Source organism: Cygnus atratus, chromosome 11 (assembly GCF_013377495.2).
Source record: "Cygnus atratus isolate AKBS03 ecotype Queensland, Australia chromosome 11, CAtr_DNAZoo_HiC_assembly, whole genome shotgun sequence".
Lineage (NCBI taxonomy): Eukaryota > Metazoa > Chordata > Aves > Anseriformes > Anatidae > Cygnus > Cygnus atratus.
In genome coordinates, this window is record NC_066372.1 from 18,012,958 (window position 1) to 18,035,028 (window position 22,071).

At 38.9% G+C, this 22,071-nt stretch overlaps 1 protein-coding gene across 3 annotated transcripts in view; it reads left to right on the forward strand.

Moving 5' to 3' along the window:
- Positions 1 to 9,580: 9,580 nt before the first annotated feature.
- LRRC28 (leucine rich repeat containing 28) overlaps positions 9,581 to 22,071 on the forward strand; it is a 53,652-nt gene continuing 41,161 nt past the window's right edge. The window contains exons 1-5 of one of the 3 annotated variants that reach the window (XM_035554614.1): positions 9,581 to 9,707; positions 12,044 to 12,272; positions 16,174 to 16,214; positions 18,847 to 18,884; positions 19,642 to 19,779. In XM_035554614.1, coding sequence (XP_035410507.1) covers positions 12,105 to 12,272; positions 16,174 to 16,214; positions 18,847 to 18,884; positions 19,642 to 19,779 — 385 coding nt within the window. In that variant the 5' untranslated portion in view covers positions 9,581 to 9,707; positions 12,044 to 12,104. Of the gene's footprint in view, positions 9,708 to 12,043; positions 12,273 to 16,173; positions 16,215 to 18,846; positions 18,885 to 19,641; positions 19,780 to 22,071 lie in introns of those variants that run through there. The other 2 variants (XR_004779991.2, XM_035554616.2) reach the window with 2 other exon arrangements.

A 22,071-nucleotide genomic window follows, 5' to 3' on the forward strand; every position in this document is an offset into this window, starting at 1 on the left:
TGCTGAGTGACCCTCTCTGTCTGCAGCAAATGTTTTTAGAAATATTTTTAAATAATTGACTCAGCCCTGCAAAATCCCTATTTTATCTTGGTTCCTCCTTGATTCCTACTGCTAGTAAATAAGCATAGTTTCTTCCTTGCACTAACATTCACTGGAATTTCCTCTCATTGAACTTTCAGAGATGAAAGTCTGTACAACCCTGTGGTCATTTCGTATTATTGCACTTAGAGCTATAATTTGGAGTGCAATAGATCTCTTACTGAGCTGAATTTCAGTTTTACTGAGTCATGTCCTTTTGCAAAAAGATCCTACCCTTTTCTAGCTTTGTATGAGTAAAAGAATAGAGAAATACTACTAGCTTTGGGGTAATATTGCAATCTTATGCTTGCAGTATTTGCATATTGCTGAGTACTGAGTGCCACAGAAAGAATTCAGCACAGGAAGATAAAACTGAAAAATCTCAAGAAAATAATAAAAAACAGAATAGGACAATGTGCTCCTTGTAAAAGAATACTAAACAGATATTATTTAAGATGGTAAAATGTGATGGTGCAGTCCCTTAAACCAAGTTATTGAACTGAAAAAGCAAATTCCTTCTTGCTTACTGAGCCATTCAAGAGAAAGTGTATATATTGCAACAAGAACAACAAAACTTGGCAGTAGTTTGAAAGACTTAAGTCAGCAAGATGAATAGCAGTGATAATTTTTAACTTTTTACAGATCTTCTAAATCTGCCAGATTCAAAATTACTTTTAAACTAGCATACAAACTGTGCAAAAGTACTCTTCTTCCAGCATGGAAACCAAGCAGTTCAACAGGGCTCAAGATTACTGTGTTAGAATTCACAGCAAAGACTGGAAAATAAAAAAATATCTCCTTGACGATGGCGAGGGAATGTACTTATGCGTCTTAACATAGAGCAACAAGACTAAATCTAACAGAAAACCTTACAGCAAATGTTTGTTGCTAGTCCTCTGGAAGATGGAGCTTCCAGCTGAAAAGTCCTGTCTCTCAGGGCATAACTTCCATTCTTACTGGAAAGGGAAAATTCCCTTTACATGCTACACCTTTTGTGGTTTTTGAACTCTTCCATCAGGTGCAGAACAAACTCAAACGCTTTATAACTGCAGCTGAAAGCAGAACACTGAGACTCATCTAAGCACTTACCCTGTGTTATTTTTATCTACTAAACTTTGCTCCTTTCCCTTTTTGCTTTTATCTTTCAATATTGCTGTTGTGCATTGATCCCTGACTCTGTCTCTCTGCAAGGAGAAATATCTTTAGAAGTTATTTCACGTTCTTTCAGTGAAGTCCTTCCCTCAAGGAACCGAAGGAAAAGGTTTGGAGATTTTTCAAACATAAAGGGCTTGCCATTCACCCTGTACCACTTTGAAAACGACTCGTGTGGTAAACAGGTCAAGGAGGTAACACCTGCAAATGGAAGAAAAAATTATTTGCTTCACTGGCACAGTTTTCTCTGGAAGTGGGATGGCCAAATCATTGAGATCTGACCTCCTCTTCAGGAAAATAAAACTTACGCTGTCATCAACCCATACAAATTTGACGAACGCAGTTAAATGCTGGCACACTACACCACATAAATCTTCCGTGGAAGCGTGCCTCTCCATTTCATAATATCACAACACCTTATCAGTTTTCTATCTTTTCCCACTTGTTGAAGGGTATACTATGACTGTTTAGGTGGTGTCTATGTGCAACCTGAAGCTGTCTTTATTTTGTCTACCCAGCAAAATTCCTCAAGTTAGAATTCAGTCTGAACTGTGCCTCTATTTACATCTCAATTCTTAAAAAAAATTATTTACTAGTGTGATTAGTCTTTAATATAGGGTATAGTCGTGCTCATGTACAAAAAGATTATTGAATACTTGTGTGTTTGTGGTACTGAGTACAAAAAAGGTTACCTGATTAATGCAAGGACTAAAAATCTTTTAGAGATTTTTAGCACACGTTTGATGATGATGATAGAAACATGCACAGAAACAATATATGCTCTAAAATATTTGTATTCACAAATGTATTGGTGAACTCAGATCCTTATTTTTTTTTTTTCTCTGATGCAATAAAAGGAAAAATGCTTTTAACTTTACAATACACTTTGTAGCCCTGATTAAATTAGCATTATATTCTTGCTGAAAAAAATAAAATAAAATAGGAACAACAAGGCATATTTCTAATTAGTTTTCTTTCCTGTTGTTCCAAGAGATCCTCAGCATTTCACAGGGGAGACACTGGTTTACCAAGCCACCAATTCAAGGCAAAATAAAATGCAACAGAAACAAAAGCCCAGCTATGAAAATTCCTTTTCAGTTGCACAAAAGGACTGCAGCGTTGGTACATTGACAGGCGTGTACTTTCCGGCAGCCAAATTTTGTAAATGTTTTGTGTGCGGTTGTTGGCTGGCTTCCATTTTATAAAGAACCAAATATTAATTCAAGGATTATTATAAAGTTGCCACTGGACTTCTTTTGTAGGCTGTGTTGGTATGGCTGGATCTAATTCGTAGCTCTGTGTATCTATGGATTATAGTTTTAAAGGTGCAATCACTCACTAAAGATAACTGGATAAAGTTAAAGGATAAGCATATCATTGTGTTTTCAAGAAACTTGAACTAACTGAGCATGACTTCAGTTCTAAGAGCACTAGGTCACTAAAAGGCTTTAACAGACCTAAATACATCAGTGTTGCAGAATTACGGGGTATTAATCCCTGCAAGAAAGTAAAAGGCACATGACTCTTTTTCCCATGCCATTGGTAAAAAACGAGAATGAGTTTCAGTGTGAGGGTCTAGTGACAGTCAGATAAAATTACTTTGAGTCTTCATTCCTGATTTTGAGTGGAGATGAGCTAGCTTTTTTTGTCAAGCAGAACATTTTAACCTGTTACAGACAGGGTTCAGAAGAGTTCTCTAGGAGCAGAGTTGGTCCCAGACACAACACCCTGTTCTCCCAAACACCTCTTACACTGAGGAAAATGGGAGTTGGTAGCTAGTATTCGGTCAGGATTTTTACCAATGTTACCATGCAAATATGACAAAACCAGGAAGGAGGCTCAAAAAGAATACATGTGCTTAGCAGTCACTACCGTAAAACTGTTACTGACCATGATCTCAGAGCCTTCTCAAGCCAAATTAGACATTATCTTGACTTCTGCTACCTGTTTTAGCTCAAATTTTGACTGTCAGACATCTCACGAACAAAGTACTCAGGAATTTACATCAAATGTTTCTGAGAGGATAAAAAAGGCACTAAATGAAAACAAATATATGTTCTCTTTGACTCTTCTGGTTTGCTCGTGAAAACTAAGAATTCTGCATTTAACAGATCACAGTCTATTGAGTGCCTTCCCAATGCGTGGAAGACCCAGACAAATATTTAACTATTCCTAGTGTGTTCAATAAAAAGAAAGGTCAGACACCAGCTGTAACCAGAGGGATGGCGTACACAAAAAGGAGAAACCCCGCAAGCTCTCTGCAAGCAAATCTCCCACTGGGCTCAGGAACAGAAGATTTCTATATCTGACTTCACTATAACAGGTTCCACAATATGCTTGCATAAATCAAAGAGCTGTGTATACACCACGCTTCCCCCCTTCACTATTTATACTCACCAGGAATGAAAAATAGCTCACCACCTGCCTCATTTCTATCATAATGTAACAGGCCACAGAGTTAACACCCTTCAGATACAAATGGCAGAATAAAATTACAAAAACGGTCACTCTTACTCAGCCAAGACGTTTGGCACCTCACTTGCAACTTTTCCATAAGAAATTGAAACATCTCATAAATATATGAAAATATGTTATTCCAAGTCTGTGTATTATGCGAAATAAAAACCCATGACAAATGCAGCACACTTCAATTCAAAGCTTAGATGCACTGAACTTATGGAACTGTGTGAATGAGAACATAACGATTCAATATTCTGGACAAATTTGTAAGTAAATTTATAGGACTCATGGATCTTTACAGACAATATGGAGTCTCTCTATAAAGAATGTCCTTATTCTGACACATAGAAGAGCATGGAACTCCTCCCTCAGAAAAATAAATATCTAAGAGGAAAAAGAAAATGACATTAGGCAGCAATAGTCGTATCAGATTAAAGAATTGGAATAAGTTTGACAACTAGAAGTAGGAACAGCTTCAGAATAACCTTAAAACCATTGCTTTCAGGTGAATGAATAACAACTTCTGCTCTGATTATATCCAATGAATCATTAAAAACACTCAGGAAGCCTTTGGCGATTATTGCAAGCTCAGCAAATCTGTGGGCTGAACTTGGGGGAAGAGCAGTGAAAGTGAAAAGGAAGCAGAGCTCACGCCGGACAGAACAGAGAAATAACCACTGTACAGCCTCAATGGCAGCAGAGGGCAGTAGTAAAAAAATATATATATAATTGAGGTCATATAAAAATAGACCAAAGAACATTTCATACCATTTGCAGCCTGAAACTAAGAAACATCCATGCTGCCTGTTTGTTATATAAGATTTACTATTTTCTTGTTGAAAGAGAAGCAAAACCCTGTAGACAACTTCATAAGTGGATTTAATTAAGTCAAATCACTCAAGTTTAAGAAGCTTCATAAAGTGAAATCCAAAATAAAAAGAAATTTTTTTTCATTAATGTATTTGTGATATACAATGATGTTGACAGGTTGAAAAATAATACAAAGTTAATTTAAATCAATTTGAAAGTCTAACTTGTCAAGAAGAGGTCACACAAAAAAATCTCCGTATATGTTACTTGAGTCTTCAGCAGTTATTAAAGAAGGTCTAATAATGGAATATGCCATGGAGAGCTGGCTGATTTGTTAACTTTGTGGTGATCTCATATTGAGATTTCCTGATGGATCAGTGGCAGAAACATTGATTCTGCCTATTGTTTTATCTGCTTAGTGCATTAACAGGGTTTCTGGGGCAGTCAGTGAGGCATTGTTCTTTTTCCAGTCGAGAAAAATTATATCAGTGCGAATTTAGAATGAGCAGAGACTGCACAATCAGGGCCAAAATCCACTGCTTGCTTATTCTGCATTAGGGTTGTTTCATTCAAATTGCTGTTTGTCCAAACTGCCAGTAGTTTCCATTACTTCTTAGGAAATTCATTCAACAACATAATCAATGTGGTCATCAGGAATTTTTCCTCAAATACTGAGCACAGCCCAACTTAGAAAAATAGACTGTTTTAAAAGCTTCTACTTTGAGCAAAGCTGATTTGAACCATAGCAGACAATGTAAGTAAATTTCTTTCAAACTACGGCACTTGAGCTTTTTCATTAGTATCGCTGTGTCACTGAGACAACCCAGAGTGAAAAAGGAGCCAGTTAAATTTTAACAAATACAATAACAAATAAACTGCAAGAAAAAAAGAGACTTAAGCGAAAGGTGGATGATGCCTACGCATCAAATCGTGGCATGTTGGCACTTGGCATGCAGGAGCTCCATCTGCCTTCCAGTTCTTGGTACTGCTGCAGAAGGCAAAGTTTAAAAGGTTTAGGGAATTGAAGTTTGCAGTACTGTGATGAGTCACTGTAATTTTGTTCCACTTAAATAAGATCATTTTGTCACTACATCAAAATTAACTGGAAATTAGGAAAGATCTAATAGGAGCCAGGACTTTCTGGAAAGCAAATTACTTGTGCATTGCTAAACCCAGAAGGTTTTGGTGAGTTTATTTCTTCATATGACTGAAAAATCAAAGAATTCATGAGTAATGCCAAAAAAAAAAAAAAAAAAAAATCCTAAGCTCTCAAAAATTTTCCCAATTGAGATCTTGTATCATTGTGTACAAGAAAGCTGTATATACAGAAAAAACATTATGTAAGACATTGTAAAGTGAAAAAACGAGTAAGTAGAATTAATAGGTATGAAATTAGAATTAATCAATATGAAGTACTGGAAGAAATATGCAAACTGAAACATTCTCAGCAGTCACAATCCGGCAGATATACCAGAGAGTCTGCTGGGTTACTACTCCTTTTCACACTCGTGTGCGTCCTATGCTAACACACGACTACAGACCAACCCTTCAGCAAGCAGAAGCTGAAGAAGGATGAAACTGCATCTGTTGAACACAGGATTCATATATTGGTTCTTTTGCCTAGAAGATTCCTCTAACCCACAGGACCTCCCCTGTACTGGGTGTAACTGCATGAGCCTGGTGTTTAGTGATGGATTTTTGCTTCGTCAAAACTCCCAGCGTATAGTGATGTCTAAGAAAGCCCCTCTGGTAGTGTCAGTTAACACACTAAAGAGCAAAGGGTCAACTATTTGCTAATTATCCGACATTAAAGGAAGACACACTACCTTCCTGTCATGTATCAGTCACAGTAGAGTTTCCTGCTGAAACAGCTGACCTTTGATTGCTCAGTGAGTATTTTGATCTTACTCTAAACTTACAATATCTAATTTAATGCACACTATTCAATATAAGTGGTATCCACGGTTCTAGGTGGGAAACACTCACTGATCATTAGGGAAGCCGAACCTCAAAATATTTACAGCTCAAGTTCAGAAGCTCAATGATACATTTTGTTTTGGACCTCCTAGTTCTGCAAGATAGAGTTAGAAATCATCACAAGAAAAAAAAAAAAAAAGATTCTTCATGTTCTGCCTGTCTTGTCACAGCAAAACAAAAGAAAATGGTTGTGTAAGACTACTACGGAAAGACTTTTTGAGTTGCCTTTTCTGAAAGTTTAGTCTCATACGCTGACTTTGTGTAATGTATCTGATAGCAAATCATCATCCGTTTTTATTCACACTAAATACATTTGGCTTGTACAGGTTTGGCAAAAACAGGATTGCCAGAGGAGCTGTACCCATTTGCTCCAGTTACTGGATTTGTTCCAGTAAACCAACAGATGACACTGGCAACTGCAAACAGCTTAAATAGATCTACTTTTATAAAGCTGCTGCACTTCAACACAAGCTTTATTAGTTTCTCTATGTAGGCACAGATGAGATCAGTCATACTTCTGGGAACGATGTAAATTTTGAGCCCCTTGGTTTACCTGCTCTCAGAAGCACAAAATTAAGAATTAAACTACGGTAAAGAAACAGTACCTATCTACTTAGTGAAGGGTTTCCCACTAGTCTCACTCATGGGATGGGAATGACTTGGCAACCATGTGGCAAGCATTCTCCTTAATGGAAGAACAGATTCCAATGCTCCTGTTCTGCTCATCATTTTTAGCCTTGTGACTACACAGGCAAGACTTTACACCTGTGCTGTGCAGGATCAGAGCTTCAAGGATCAGATTTCAGATCTGAGAGAGCAGCGCTTTTTAGAAGCATGGCACAGAATTTGATGACACAAGGTTGGGAGACTGTGATCACAACAGTTGAGAAAAAAAAATCAGACTGAGAATGAGTGAGCGTGACAATTGCAGGCTCTGCAAGACAATAGAGAATCCTGAGTCACTGCTTCAGGAGGAAAGGCAGAAGAGAGAGTGAGATCTCATAGCAGATAGGAGGAAAATGTAATATAGTTGAGGTGGGTGAGGATGTTCATTTGTTTGTCTTGGCAAAGAACAGTTCATCTTTTTCTACAAAGACTCTGCCAACTGAGAAGCAGTCTGGAGGGATTCATGTATGTTACTCTTTTTTGTCAAATGGGAGAAGACATTTTAAAATACTGCTAGAAGGAACCGTCTCACACAGAAAACAAAAGAGACATTACAAAATACCATTTCAAATTCTCAGTTTTAAAACTCCCCTCTGGAATATTGACAAATCCAGTGCTTTATATATATCGTCAACATCTTTAACAGTTTCATTGATTGCAAACTGATTCTGCAGTTTACGTTGAATCCCAGTGGAAATTGTTTTATAATGACTGAAGAAGCAGTTTGAGAACTGAATTTGTTTTCATGACAGAGCAGAACCAAGGACATTTTAGCATTGGTCTGATCTCTGTAGCTCCTTTGTTGCTGTGAGCAGGAAGAAAAAAAAAAAAGAAAAAAAAAGAAACAGACAAAAGTTTGCTGTCAAAAAAATGAGAGTGGAGTAATTTTATCTCCTCCCAGTTACTGATTCAAAACCAACCACCCCCAAATTATAACATATGCGTAAAGAAACACACTAAGGATCCTAGCTGTGATAAGAGCAGGTCTCCAGAATAAAAGCTTTATTTTCTCACCTGCAGTTTACTGGAAGAAGGCAGAAACACAGTTTCTGTTGTTACCATTGACTTAATATCATGAATAGGAACATTTGGTTTGAATTCCCTCAGAGGAAGGTGATGCCAGCTGTGTTCACAGATAGCTTCTCCTCCGGTCTGAATCATGTTTAACTTCTAACTTCTCAGAAACTTAGTGTGGGACCAGTGTGTGATGTAATTGTTGTCTTTACTGCCCTGGTGGTATGAAAGCAGGCCCCTTCCTGAAATTTAACATCCAGCTGAGAAAAACAGGCAAGTACTATCAGCCACAGTAAAAGATAACGTATGCAGAATAATATGATAAATACGGAGGATGTTGAATTTTGAAGGGTAAATTATTTTGTCTGAAATTACTTCGACAAAATCCAATTTATTTATCTGAAAAAAAACAACTCCAAAGAGATTGCAAGTGGCAAATAAGACTGAAAAATATACTTGTCAAAATCATTTACTCCCTTCCCAAGTGTAGGAAAATGATGAATGAGCAATAAAGGATTGCTGTTCTTTGTTTAGACACAAAGAAAAGAGAAATGTGTATGCAAGAAAAAAGCTTTCTCTGCATTTTGTTTTTGCTTCAGGTGAAATTTCTGTGGAGAGAAGAAATGTTTTTTGCAAGGTATTCAGCTTCTACATTCAGCTTCTTGGTACTGCTGCAGATCTGCTGTGTGAACCTTAAAATGAATTTATATTAACTAGTCTGTGGGAAATAGAAAGAAACCAGGATTCCTTTTTTTGACAGCTTGTGGAGCTAATCTTCAGCAAACAAGAACTTTTAATACCCAGTAATATTAAATATTCTGAATATTAGGGAATTTGCTGGCATTAGAACACTGATGTAACAAGACCTTCCCAAGGATAGGACTTATGTAATGGGACATCTCTACATGTGCATTTAAAACCAAAACCAGGTGAACAGTGTGTAGACCCACATCAGTTTCATCTGGACCAACTGTCAGAGGTTAAAATGGGGACAATGTGAGGTTGGGGGCATCCACAGGATTGCCTAAGGGTCTCGTCTGTTGTCAGCAAAATAGCATTAGCTGCAACAAAATTTAGGGGGGAAGATGGACTTCTGCCACAACTTTTGCTTGCAAGTGGTATTTTCCTTTGAAAGCTGTTAGGAAGGGATAACCGGTGTGTGCAACAACTCGGCCAGGCAGCCAGCAGCAAAACCAAGCTCCCCCACCTGCAGCCTAAACCCCCTCTGCCTTTCGCAGCCCCGCCACAGCAGAGGGCGGACCAAACGCTGAGGCGAGCCGGCTCCTCATTGGCCTCTGCAAGAGCTCCAATCCCTGACAGAACCGAACTTCCCATTGGATGCCGCGCAGCGGCACGCTTTGTGATTGGCTGAGAGTCGAGTGCGGGCGGGAGCGGGCGGCGAAGGGAGCGGCGCCGTGGCCTGGTGGCGTCTCGCGAGAGTTGCGCGGCGCTCTCGCGCGGCCGCGGCCCGCCCTGGTCCGCCCTCAGGTGCTCGGAGCCGGCGGCGGCCCCGAGCGGAGCGGGCTTGAGGTGCTGCCCGCCGCCCGCCGGTGAGTGGCCGCCTGCCGCCGGGGAACGGGGCAGGGCGCGTCGCGGTGGGGACGGGGGGACCCCCCGCTGCCCGCCCCGCCCGCTGCCGGCCCCCCGGAGAGCGCGGGCTCGGCGCTTTCTCCGCGGTGTGGGTGCGAAGCCTTCCCCGGGCCGAGGCCGTCGCTGTGCCCGGCCGCAGCCCGCCTCAGGCGGCCTCTCCTGCCTGTGGAGGCGGGGGGTGCCGGTTCCGCCGGGCACTGTCCTGCTGCCTCTGCGGGAAGGGGGTTTAGAGGCAAAAAAAAAAATAAAAGGGTTGGCTGCCGGTGGAGGCGGCTCGGAGGGTTTTCCTTCGGGGTAACAACCAAAATAGAGCTGTGTGGTGATGGCATCTGTGGGCTTGCACGGGTTGTAGCCGTATATCCGCGGCTAAACGCGGTCCAGGCGGTTCGTGGAGCCTCAGCTGCGAAGTTCGGCAAGTTCAGAGCATCGAGACGTGATCCCTGGAGAAAGCAGAAAGTTGTGGCGTGTTTGCGTGGGTGCTCTCTGACCTAATAGGTCTTTCCTTTAAAGACAAAAATCAAAGCTAAAAGCCATGCTTTCAAATTGAAAAAGTGGGGAGTAAGGCGTGATCCGTGCAGAAACAGTCAGCGTGCCTGGCATTGCTTTGTTCTTACCAGGGGAAGATGAGCTTTCCTTCACCATTTCTTGTGTAGCAGCAGGTAGTGCTTAAATGGTCGCAGACTTAAAAATTCTGATGTTCCTCCTTGGGTTACTTTAAGGCTGATCACAGGTACGGAGTTTGTTTCCTCTACCCGCTGAACTAAGAGCGCTTTAGTGCAGCTAACGCTGCAGGCCAGCGGTGCCTGCATGCTGTCTCCTGAAGGTGATAGTCGATAGAGGCAACTGTTCCTTACAGTGGTTTTCCTTCTCATGAACACTGTTTAACCTAAGTTAGGGAAATACTTTGTAATCTTAAAAAGGATTCTGAAAATGGTAGTCCTTTGCTTACAGAACTGATCTTAGCGTTTCCTGAGCTGGGGGTAGCTTAGGACTAGAAGAGGCATGCAGGATATTACATCTCAGTTGTTAGTAGTACGTATAGCACTCAATGAAAAAAATTGCTGTATTTTTCCAGAAGGGCATAGGACATCGCTAAAGCCACTTACCTACGAATCAAGAGAATTACTGGAACTGGTAAAGTAGTTTGGTCTACATGGATGGTCCGGTTCTCAGTCTCCAGCTGAGTTTTATTTACAGTGGCTACCTGATAATCAGATGGGCTTCCTTGTCAATAACCCTATACTTCTACTTCCAGTAGATGTTATGTATCTCCTTAGTGAAGGAATAAACTAAAATGGAAAACTTTATTGGTGGGAAACAGTTGCAATTCCTTTTCTTTAATGGAAATGAATTTATATGCACAAGTCTGCAGCAAACCTCCAACTTGAAATTTATAAATGGTCTGGATATATGATGTTCTCTTGAGTCCTGAGACAGTTGAAAAGACATAACATTGTGCTTATCCAAATCTACACAATGTAAGAATGACTAGAATTTCGGTTATATCTGCAAAAGAAGCTAAATAAAGTCTGGTGTTAGATACAGGTTAATTTTTAGCTTATATTCGAACTTTGGTTTTTGGCTTTGACGTCAGTTAAAGCTTGATGCCTTGTTCTTTCTGTTTTTAATTTTAGTTAAGGCAGCTGAAAGTCTGCAGTCACATCTAGCTCTTATTAAACTTTCTTGCTGTGGAATTTCCATTATGCTATTTCAAAACGGTCGTGCTTGCTGTCCGTCCTCAATGTCAAACGCAACTAATAAATATTCCTGGTAGTTTTATATGCAAAAGCTTAACAAACTTTTCTAGCCTTTTGTCAGTCCTTCTTAAAATCTACATGAAGTTGTTTTAAGTGATCCAAACGTGAGTCCTCTGATAAATGGTTCATTTTGCTTAAGATACGTGGATTCTTCTTTAAGAACTCGTTACAGAACAGATACAGAACATCAGTAGTGCTTAGGGGAGAGGTTTTTTTTTTTTTTTTCCTATTTTGGTGATGTCAGCTTTGACAACACTGTCTAAAAAGGTCAGCAGAAAATGACTGGGGAAAAAAGAAGCATTGTGTGATTATGTATGTCTTAAGATCTTGTTAGTGCTGGTCTGAATATTGAGACTTTATGCAGAAAACAGTCAAAAACTTGCTTCTGGCATAACTGGTGGTGTGGAGGTTCTGGGTACTTTATGTATTAACAGGAACAAGTGTGTTTTGATAGACTATCAGCTATAATAACTATTTCCACAAAAGAATGTGTGGCATAAACCTTGATACTGTCTTTTTTTGCTCCTCTTGTCTCCTAGAGATGGGCCTGTTTTCAGAAGATGCAGCGCACTAGATGCAGTGCTTGGAACAAGATTAGTCATGGCATCAGAACTATGTAAAACAATCTCTGAGGCAAAGCTGGAAAGGCACAAGAACTTGTTCTTGAATTACAGAAATCTCCATCACTTTCCTTTGGAGTTACTGAAGGATGAGGGGCTGCAGTACTTGGAGAGACTTTATATGAAAAGAAATTCCCTGACCACATTGGTACGACAACCTCTTTATTGCGATGTTTTCTGTCTGTGTGTTTAGAAATTCTGGGTTTGGAACAGAAAAAAAAATAGAGAATTTAAAAAGATAATGATCTTTTAGCAAATCTGATCCTGATTGATGTCATCTATTGTGCAATATAAGCATGTGGTTGTATTATGTTCTAACTTGCACGGGTGATGTAGAGTATAATAAATGAAAGTTTATGCCATTCCCTGTATACCCTTTTGGAGCTCTGTGAAGACCTGCTTTTTTTTGGTGTTTTTTTTAAAACTTTTGGAAGTCTTGCTCAGTGTCAGCGGTCAGGTCTTCTTACTGTTAGATACTGTGCAGTCTAGTCTGCATTGCTTCATTAGGTTCAACGTTTGTCTTGGTGTGTGCCTTATTTTTAAAGGCAATGCCAACCCCTGGGTCTAATTTAAAGCTTGCTGATAAGGTGCCAGTGAGCACTTAAGTCTGTGGGCTGTCACTGGTGGGAAGAATAAAGAGTTAATTTAAGGGTTGGGGGGTGGTGTTGATTTTGAGTGTTTTTTGTTTTTTTTTTCCCTGAACTGAACAAATCTCGCAAATGCTGGGAGTTTGGAGCTCAATGTGGGGTAGTTACAATTGTGTGAGCTGTTTTGAGCTGGCAGAACTCTAGAGAGACTCAAAGCTTGGCACTGTCAATACACTGAACTTTCAAAGTAATTCAATTTCTTTTTTCCTTGGGCTCCTACCCTACCATGGAGTTAATTTAATAACCAGGGCAGGGTTTGGAGGGCCTGACTACTTAAAATTCACTAAAATGGTATGTTTCTCAGTGCTTCCTGGAAGAAGTCCTGTACTTGCCCTAAGGAGTATTTTTTTTTTTTTAAAGCTTGGACAATGACACATTAGAATTCCTTAATAAAGGTTTTGCTTCATATGGCAAGAGCTGAAAGGATTCTGAAGATTTTATAACTTAACTTCATCCTGAAAGTCACTTGTTTTTGCATGTACTATAGGAAATTATTTTGGCACTTCTCAGGAATGTCCTCTGCTTAATGATATAACGGGCATATAGCATTTCATGGTTAAAACTGCTTTCAAAATTAGCCTGATGTTGTAAACATTTCTGCCTTGATGCTCAAATTCAGTGATTGTTTAGTTGGAGTGGACCAAAATAGATCAAATCAGCAGCATGTTACAAAACAAGGCAGGTATCTTTTTGTGTGTAGAGAGTTTCGCAATCTCCATTAAAAGCAGAAGATCATCCTTGGACGCTGTTAAAGCATGAGCTTGAGCAAGGATTGTAGTCTGGGGCTTCATACTTAGGGAAGACCTAGGTAAATCAGAAAGAAGAAAGGAGCAACAAGGGATTTTTAGAGAACAGACTCTATGAGGAGAAGATAGAGAGATTTAGGTTAATTCCTCTTGTGAAAAGAGAAGACGGAGTTAAAAATGGAATTGGAGGAAGGGTGAGAACAGAGGTCATGAGTTTTTTATGAAGCAGTGCTTTCATAATGAAACTTTATTATTTTATGTCCGTTGCTGGTAGGACAAGTAGTACTCGCAAGTTCAGTATAGTAGTAGTTAGTTACACAGGGAGGAAAAAAAATCTCATTTGAGAAGAGCTGCAGACTGTAACAGGTTATTGAGGGAAGCAGTATTCCTTTCACTGGAGACTTTAAAAGAGAAAATGTACCAATTTCTTTGAAGGGTGATCGTGTCTCAGAGGTGTAGTTGTAATGTCTCTTTGAGCCTTGTGCTTCTCAGTTTGTGTGAGATCAGCATTAGCTTATCAATAAATACTTCTCTGTAGATTATGAGCAATCATCAAAACAAAACCTTTGCTGCATTTCTTGGAGGTGGTGCTTCCTTCTGTCTTACCAGCTGACTTTGAGTTGAAAAACATTGACTAAAGGAAGCTTTGCTCCTCTTTTCTCTTCTAAAATTGCTCTAGTCCTTGACAGATGATTTGGATGAAGATGTCTGGAGTAGATACGCTGTCAAAATTTGCATACACCTTGCCTAAGAATAACTTTGTTTTTGTCTTCATTGGCAAGATAAAATGATAGAGGACCGATGTAGTGGATCGGGAAGCTGTACAGCACACCTGCATCCCCACGTCAAGTCTTACTGCTGCTCCTCTTTTAATGCTAGACTGATACCATTAGCCTTCCAGTGATCCGATTTCCTCATCTGTAACAAGGAGATAAGAGTTGGCCTTCATGGCACTGTCAGAAGCATGATCTAGCTGTATCAAACAATAGTTGTTCTTAATTTACTGACTCAGAAAGTGCAATGCTGTCCTGTTGAGACGAATGAGCAGGTTCACTTGCTGAAATATATCCTGCAAGGATGAGGCAAGCTTCCCTGAAGTGATTATTCATTTATCGTCGTTTGTTGTTGTGTCACCGACAGACCGCAGTCTGTACGTCGCTGACTTTTTACTCCTCGGTAGACGGATCGTGAATAGTTCTTTTTCATCTTAATGATATCGTGGGATGTCATATTGAATGAATTTGATTCAGAGCAGTTAGTTTTGCCATACTCAAGAAGATGAGCAGAATTTCTGTGATAGATTTCCCAAACTGTCAAATTGTTTCTCTTTAGTTTCTCTGTCTTAGAGAATGAAGCGGTTAAAAATAAAAGTATAAACCTCATGTACCACGTGAAAATAGTTTGCATTTCAGATTAGTGGCCTTACTCTAATAAAGGGCTTAGAATGAAAGAGCATTTTTTCATATTCCTTCATTTTTAATTTCAAGTTTTGACTTATTTTTGTGCTAAAGCATGTTGCAACCGTTTATGTTTTCCTCAGATTAAGCTGTACCAAGTTATGTGCTGAAGGTAAGTGTACTGCAGCCAACATGCCAGTAGGTGGCAACAGCTGATTAGTTGTAGCCTGTTTCTTGAGTCTTGATACCAACTGATGTATTTATTACGGAGCCGACATTTGTGGCTCCCTAGTTAAAACTAAATCACTTTTTGTACTCAGATCTAGGATGTGGCATTTCTGTTATGAAAGAATATCATGACATTACTTCATCAGGTTGGCGTTTCTTCATAATAAATTTATAAATACAAAGTTAAGTATTTTAGGTAATAGTACAGATGAAATTTACATGACAGTGCAAGTTGCTGGGCCTCTCTGAAAGGAAACTGACCATTTGATCAAGCTGCTTTTAAAATTTGTGCGTGTATGGGTAATGTAAAAAGTGGTCTTGTTCAGATAAAATTTTTGACGTGCATTTTTTTAAGCAATGAAACTGTCTTAACCCAGGGTAATGTTAAGTGCCATTACCAACATGACATTTGGAACTTGGCAAGCCCATTTCGTGGTATGTGTTCCTGGTTATTAGAGCCATCAGGGAGCAGAACTGCAGCTAGGCATCAGCAGTTGGAAAACAATATGCATTTTAACATGTCAATATGGAAATCTGCTTCGTTGGATTCAGCACTTCTGGCTTGGTGGTTATTGATCAAGCTACACAAGTTTGTCAGCCTTACAGAACAAAATACGTTATGGTTAGATATCTTGTATAGTTCCTGTTCCACTTAGTCTGTAAAGGTTATGGCTTTTAGTCAGTCTCTCAGCCTCAACTAATTCATTTTAATATATTTTCAAAAGTGAGGTTTTGTGTTCCATCTTTTCAGCCCCAGAAGTCTGCCTACCATTTGCGTGAGGGCATGTGAATTTCACCTTTAGGCTGTAGTTCAGTTTCAGGAGTAAATTGCTCGCCCTTGACACATCCCAGATTGCAGTGATGGAGAGTATGTGGGAGCGTGGAGGTAGGGTATTGTATGCCAACTCCTCATTGCAGCTTTTCTCTGACTAGCTGCTAACATGTTTTAGTGTGGTTATTAAAATGAGTTGGGTACTCAATATGTCTGTTCTTTGTTTTAAAACCTAAAAACTCTCTTAACTCTTTTTCAGCCAGAAAACCTTGCGCAGAAGCTTCCAAACCTCGTGGAATTGTGAGTTTATGTAGGAGTTCTAATATATTTTTATTATGCTGATCCATCTTATCTTAAAATAATTTCATAATGTATTGCTTGTAGATAACCTGCCTCTTAAGTGTGAAGGATTTTCTTGGAAGGCAAGAAAGGGTCATTTTGTGTTGGTTTTCTACTTTTTTTTTTTAAATGGGTACATCCAGATGTACTCAGTCATTTATTATTTTTTTTATAATTTCTAGTTTGTTGTATAACAAGAATTGTTATGCAAATGTCTATGTTGTTAAGGGAAGAAAAAAGCCTACCCCCAGCTCCCGTGCAGAGTGTTGTGACCCTGATAAAGCACTGAACCTCCAAAAGCAATGGCCGTGTGCTTGTGACAGCGCCAGAGCAACAAGTTACTGCCTCCAGCACACCCCTAGTTGCTCACTTTCAGCTATTATGGGTATTATCACTCTGGATTTGCTGATTGTAGACTTTTTTTGTATTGGAACCTAGTCAGAGTTTGTCAAATAGGAGCAGAAATGAGCAAGCAGGGGTAGTAACTACTTAATGATGGCTGTAGGCAGAATAGTTTATCCAATCCTGTCCAAAGAATGGGTGTCATATGAACTGTTTTATTTTGGCAATTAATTTGAAGTTGTAAGCCCTGAGCCAACAATTTGTTCCCTCCCACTTTTTTTTTTCTTGTCAGGCTCTGATTTCTTTGCACAATAGCATTTGGAGGTTAAAAGGGACGTCCCCTGATAACTCGTTTGGTTTGCTTTCAGTTGGTAATTGATGAACCATTGATTGTGTTTATTTAAGGGAAAGCTCCAAAGAGGAGGAGGTGTGTATCTGAGTAGGCTGATGCATTCAGGTGTTTGATCTTGTCATCATAATTTGGCCCTTGAAACCACACCTTTCTGGTACACACGACCATAATTGAGCAGTTTTGTAGGTCACTGCAGCCTCCAACATGCTTAAGAAACAGTCTTGTCTCATCATGCCTGAGTCTTGTGAGTCTATTTATGCTCTGAAGCAGTAAAATAAATATTTTTGTTCTTGATATGCTTAGTATTTAAAGATTTGCCACAGGGCATCAGGAAATCTCCATGATATCTGATGAAGCCTTTAGTGAAAACCTGTGTAAATTATGGCTTAAAATAATCTCTTAGAAACACTGAACTGTAGGAGTCCGACCTAATAATTTGGGGTTCAGCAAGCTTAGGTGTATGACCATTATCCCATGCATTATAGTGGCCTACAGAGAACTGTAGTGAGCCCATGATTTGTGTAGCTCTAACAGTATGTGTAAATTTCACATCAGTCAGTAAGAGCTCTTTGTTAGAGAAAGGAAGAGACCACAAAATCAACGTTTCATTTAAAAAAATCATTTGTTAATCTGTTACAGACAAATGTAACTTTCAGGAAAAAGAAAATCAGTTACATGTTCAGCAATTTACTGTATGTTTTTAAGAACTTCGCTATTGTTTGCTTCTATGTGTATTGTGTCTGTCACTCTGGGTTACTTGTAAATCCTTGTAATATACATCTTTTAACTTGCCTGAATGAAATAGTCACAAGTATTTTTTAGGAGCTGCAGATAAAATGAATAGGAGAATTCTCATCCTGAGGTTATATGTAAGGATTTCTCCGAACAAACCTATCAGCTATCCCCGTGTTTCCTACATTTTTAGGGAACTTTGAATGTCTGCAATTTTTAAAGGAAAAGAAAGCTTGGGTGCAACATGCAGTTTAGATGTTCATGTGTCTTTTTCCTTGTTCTGCCTCTATCTCCCTGAAAAGACAAGATCCTGCTCTTGGAAATGCTGTTTGAATGGAACGGAAAAAAATGTGTTGTGCAAACAAACCCCTTTGTGTGCCTTAAGCAACTCAGCACTGAGTATTCAGTATTTCTTCACAAATATATATATCAATACTTGAAAATTGTAGCTGTTATTTTCCACGCGACCCATCCATTCGTTTGCAGCAACGCTGATTTTAGAGATGAAAACGAAAATATGTGAAATCATGTAGAAATAGTTTTTAAGTTACTAGTAGTGCTGGAAGAGCTCCAGCAGAGGGTGCTGAGTATTCTTAATGAGAGATTTGGTCACCCTCAGTAGCTACCTAAGTGACAATGGTAAGATAAGGCTTTCATCTGGAAAAACGTACTCTAGATTTGAAATGCCCAATTGAGGTGAATAGATCGTGTATGTTTCTTCAGGCCATTACGGTGCAAGATTTTTTTCATGTACAGGGAGGAATGTTTGTAATTGGTATTTCGTGTGTGGGTTTGAGTTTTTTCTTGTTTAACTCTATTTTTGGTGTGGGATAACCTGGTGATCAAGTATGGTCCAGTGTGGTTATTCTTTGTGCTGTATTTTTCTTGTTTTCTTATGACTCTCAAAACTCAAGCCCGTTATTCTAACTGTGAATGTTTTGTTTTAAATAATTATTGCTTTATTTTTATGTTAATCATTTAATAGTCTAAGTGAAACTTAAATACTTGGCAGTTGCCAGTTTATATAGTTTCCACAGCTTTTGTGGTTATAGAGAGGTTTTGAGGGCGCTCTTTCAGTCTGAAATTAGATATTTTGCAAACTGATTATGTAGCAGAAGTCCTTGAGGGTAACAGGTGGTATCCTCTGCTTTTTTCTCCTCCCCCCAGGTACCTTCATTCAAATAACATAGTTGTTGTACCTGAAGGTAAGTAATCTACCAGCTCACACAATAAGTGGCAGGAATCATAAAATATTCATTTTTCTTCTTTGATGAGGCCTATTTTTCTTTTATTTTCCCATAAAACATTAAAGATTTTTTCATACAAAACATACCATTGTAGCCCTTGCTTGATAATATCCTTGTTTATGTTTTATTACATTCTTTTAATGAATTTTCAAATGCATTTAAAGGCTATTTGCTTCAGTTCTAATTGAAGAAACTGAAAAGGCTAATGGCACTTATCTACAGAAATTAAAATCCAGAGCATCTTCTGCTTTGAGCCATCCAGAATAATCTGCTGCTTTAGGTCTTGATTGTTTTGAAAGCTAAAGTATCAAGACTTTGTACTGGTTTTCCTTCCTTGCGCTAACAGTAGAGTTCTGTGTCTATCCTCAGGAAAGCACTTGCAGCTCTGTCTGAATATGTAGATTGGATAGACTCAAAGGCAAGGAATGGAAAAAATATTTCAGAGCAGAATCATCTGGCGAAAATGTAGAATTGGGAGTATTCTGTGTACATCCCTTTCTTTCTTTCTCCCAATCTCATTGCCACCACTGCTGTTTGTTAGACAGGTGAGCGTTTCCACCAACTATGTCATTCAGTTGTCAGACTGGCTTTAATGCGTCAAAATCTGCTCAGACTTAGGTGTTAGGTACTGTGGCTTTTTATCCCCTCATAGGCCTATTAAGATGTTAACATTACTGTTGGGTCACATTCACGTTTTAATCTGTTCTCTCACAAGCCATTGGCTCCCTCGTTAAACTGCAGTTTCTGGACCTAAGCGATAATGCCCTCGAAATTGTATGTCCAGAGATTGGTCGCCTGAGATCTTTACGTCATCTTCGCTTGGCTAACAACCAGCTGAAATATTTACCCGCAGGTAAGTACAAATGCGTGAGGGATTAGAGCAATGACAAAATCCATTTGAACTTAATTTGCACAGTGATCTGCTCTAGGTTTATTCAGGTCTTAGAGCTGAAGCATGGTACAACTTGGGTTTAAAGAGGAGGCAGGGATTGCTGTTGTACTTCATTGTGCCAAGTATGTTTTATACTTAAAAAATAATAAGACATGCTGTATGGACTTGAGGTAAAGTCCTGAAAAATGTTTCTGAAGGGGGAAAAAAGAAAAAGTATTTGTATAACAGTGTTTGCTGTTGTAACAAGAAAACATTGAATTTCTTCAAGAAGACACAAAATGCTAATGACAAATGTCATTATGAGAAAATGAGGTTTCTTCTGATTTTACAGAATATGAAGTATTCCAGTCCTCCTTCTGTCTTTTTAGCCAAACAGCCTCATACTTTTTCTGCAAAGACGTGTCTAGTAGCTTTGCCTATGGCAGTTCCACCTCACTGTGACAGTAGATAACAAATGTTGGTCTTGCTAGTTTATAATAAAAAAGCAAAATTTACTCAAAGTTAATGTGACACAAAGTCAGAAAGAGTTGACCACAGGCAGATTTTGAATTACTTTTTTGCCTTCTAAATACTTTGATAAGCAGAAGTAACTGATTCCTCTTCTTCTATCTCCCCTCTGTCTTTCCAGACAAGATGACAATAATTTAAAAATTTCTTTTCATTATTTTATTTTTAATCTTGCTCTGGGATATTTGAGTTTTCTGATCTGTAGAGATGATAAAATACAAGGTCATTATTTCAAAAAATAAAGCAAAAAATTGTGTAACTTAGTCTAACAGGACTAGCTTTTGGCTCGAATTTTAACTAAATTTTTCAATGTGACTTTCATGCGTTTCTAAGTTCACATGGCTTATTCTCAAGAAATATTCTGCAGTGGTTCCTTGAAGTCGTGGTTGCAGAAATCTAGCTGTCATTTCCTTCTACTTTTCTAGGCATAATAAGCTTTGTAGAACAAGTCAAAGAATAATTGTGATTAAGGAAAAAAGACTATATAAATGCTCTGGAATGAAATTAGATAAACCTGTTAAACGTTATGACCCAAGGCCAGTAAAATTTCCATCAATTTTAAGATGTCCTACATTCAAATGAAAGGAGTGACTTGAGTGCGCTTTATGTTCCTCAAAGATAATTTACCTTATGGTGCTGTACCATGAAAGAAAGACTTGTTCAAAGAAAAAGTGACACATTTGCTGCAAAACTTCACACGTTAACTTAAAAAGGTTCCAAAAAAGACTACTTTCAAAAGGATAATTTACATTACTAAAGAGTTGATTTCAAGTCTACCACATTTGATTAGGAACTGGTATCGGCTGCGTAGAAAAGCTGCATTACATTTCCCCTGAAGTTTACACGAGATTTGGTACTGAGCATCATCACTAAGTGCATTTCGTTCTGGGTGCATGAAAATCTTTTGTGCTTAGAAATACTACTGTAGCTACTTTTAAATTGGAGAATCTAGGGATGTCTGGTCTTTGTTGTGCTGGTAGAGTACCGTTGGTGTATACATTTGCCATCACTTCTATCATGACTACTTCTGTCTGTTCAGATGCTGTCACTGTCAACGTGGCTGGATGTCATACAGCTTACGTGTTATCAGTCCAGGCAAGATTAATCTTTCACTTATGCGGGAGAGTTTGCCCAGCTAATCTACTGCATTGAGCGTTTCCTAAACGTAACGCTTCCTGAAGAGGGCTTTCATGTATGTTTTCTTAGTTTTACTTAGATTGTGAGGGTTTTAAAGATGACTTTATAAAATGTATACTCAAGTTTGAAAATGCCACTAATATTCAGCAATTGAAAAATAGAGCAAAATAGTGAGTTTTGGTGAATTGTTCTCAGTTTTATTGGTAGCATTAATCTTCATAATAGAGTGTTAAATAGCATTCTGTCAGGAAAACTAGCAAAGCTAATAAAACAAAGCCAGATGAGGTGTGATTTTACTGGGTTGTTGCTAACTGCTTTCTTTATAGCAGATATGGCATTGCAACACTTAGGGAAAAACAGCCCTTCATTCCTCTTAGCGATTCACAAAACAGTAAGTTACCACTAAAGATATAATTGAGTTTCTACAAATGCAAATGGTGCAGGGTTAAAAAAGCTGCATTAAAGAAATGACCATTGACTTTACCTGAAGGTTACTTGTGGAAGTAACTTGTTGTTGTGGTTTAGCCCGGCTGGCAGCCAAACACCACACAGCTGTTCGCTCACCCTCCCCCCTCCCTCTCCGGGATGGGGGAGAGAAACGGGAAAGTG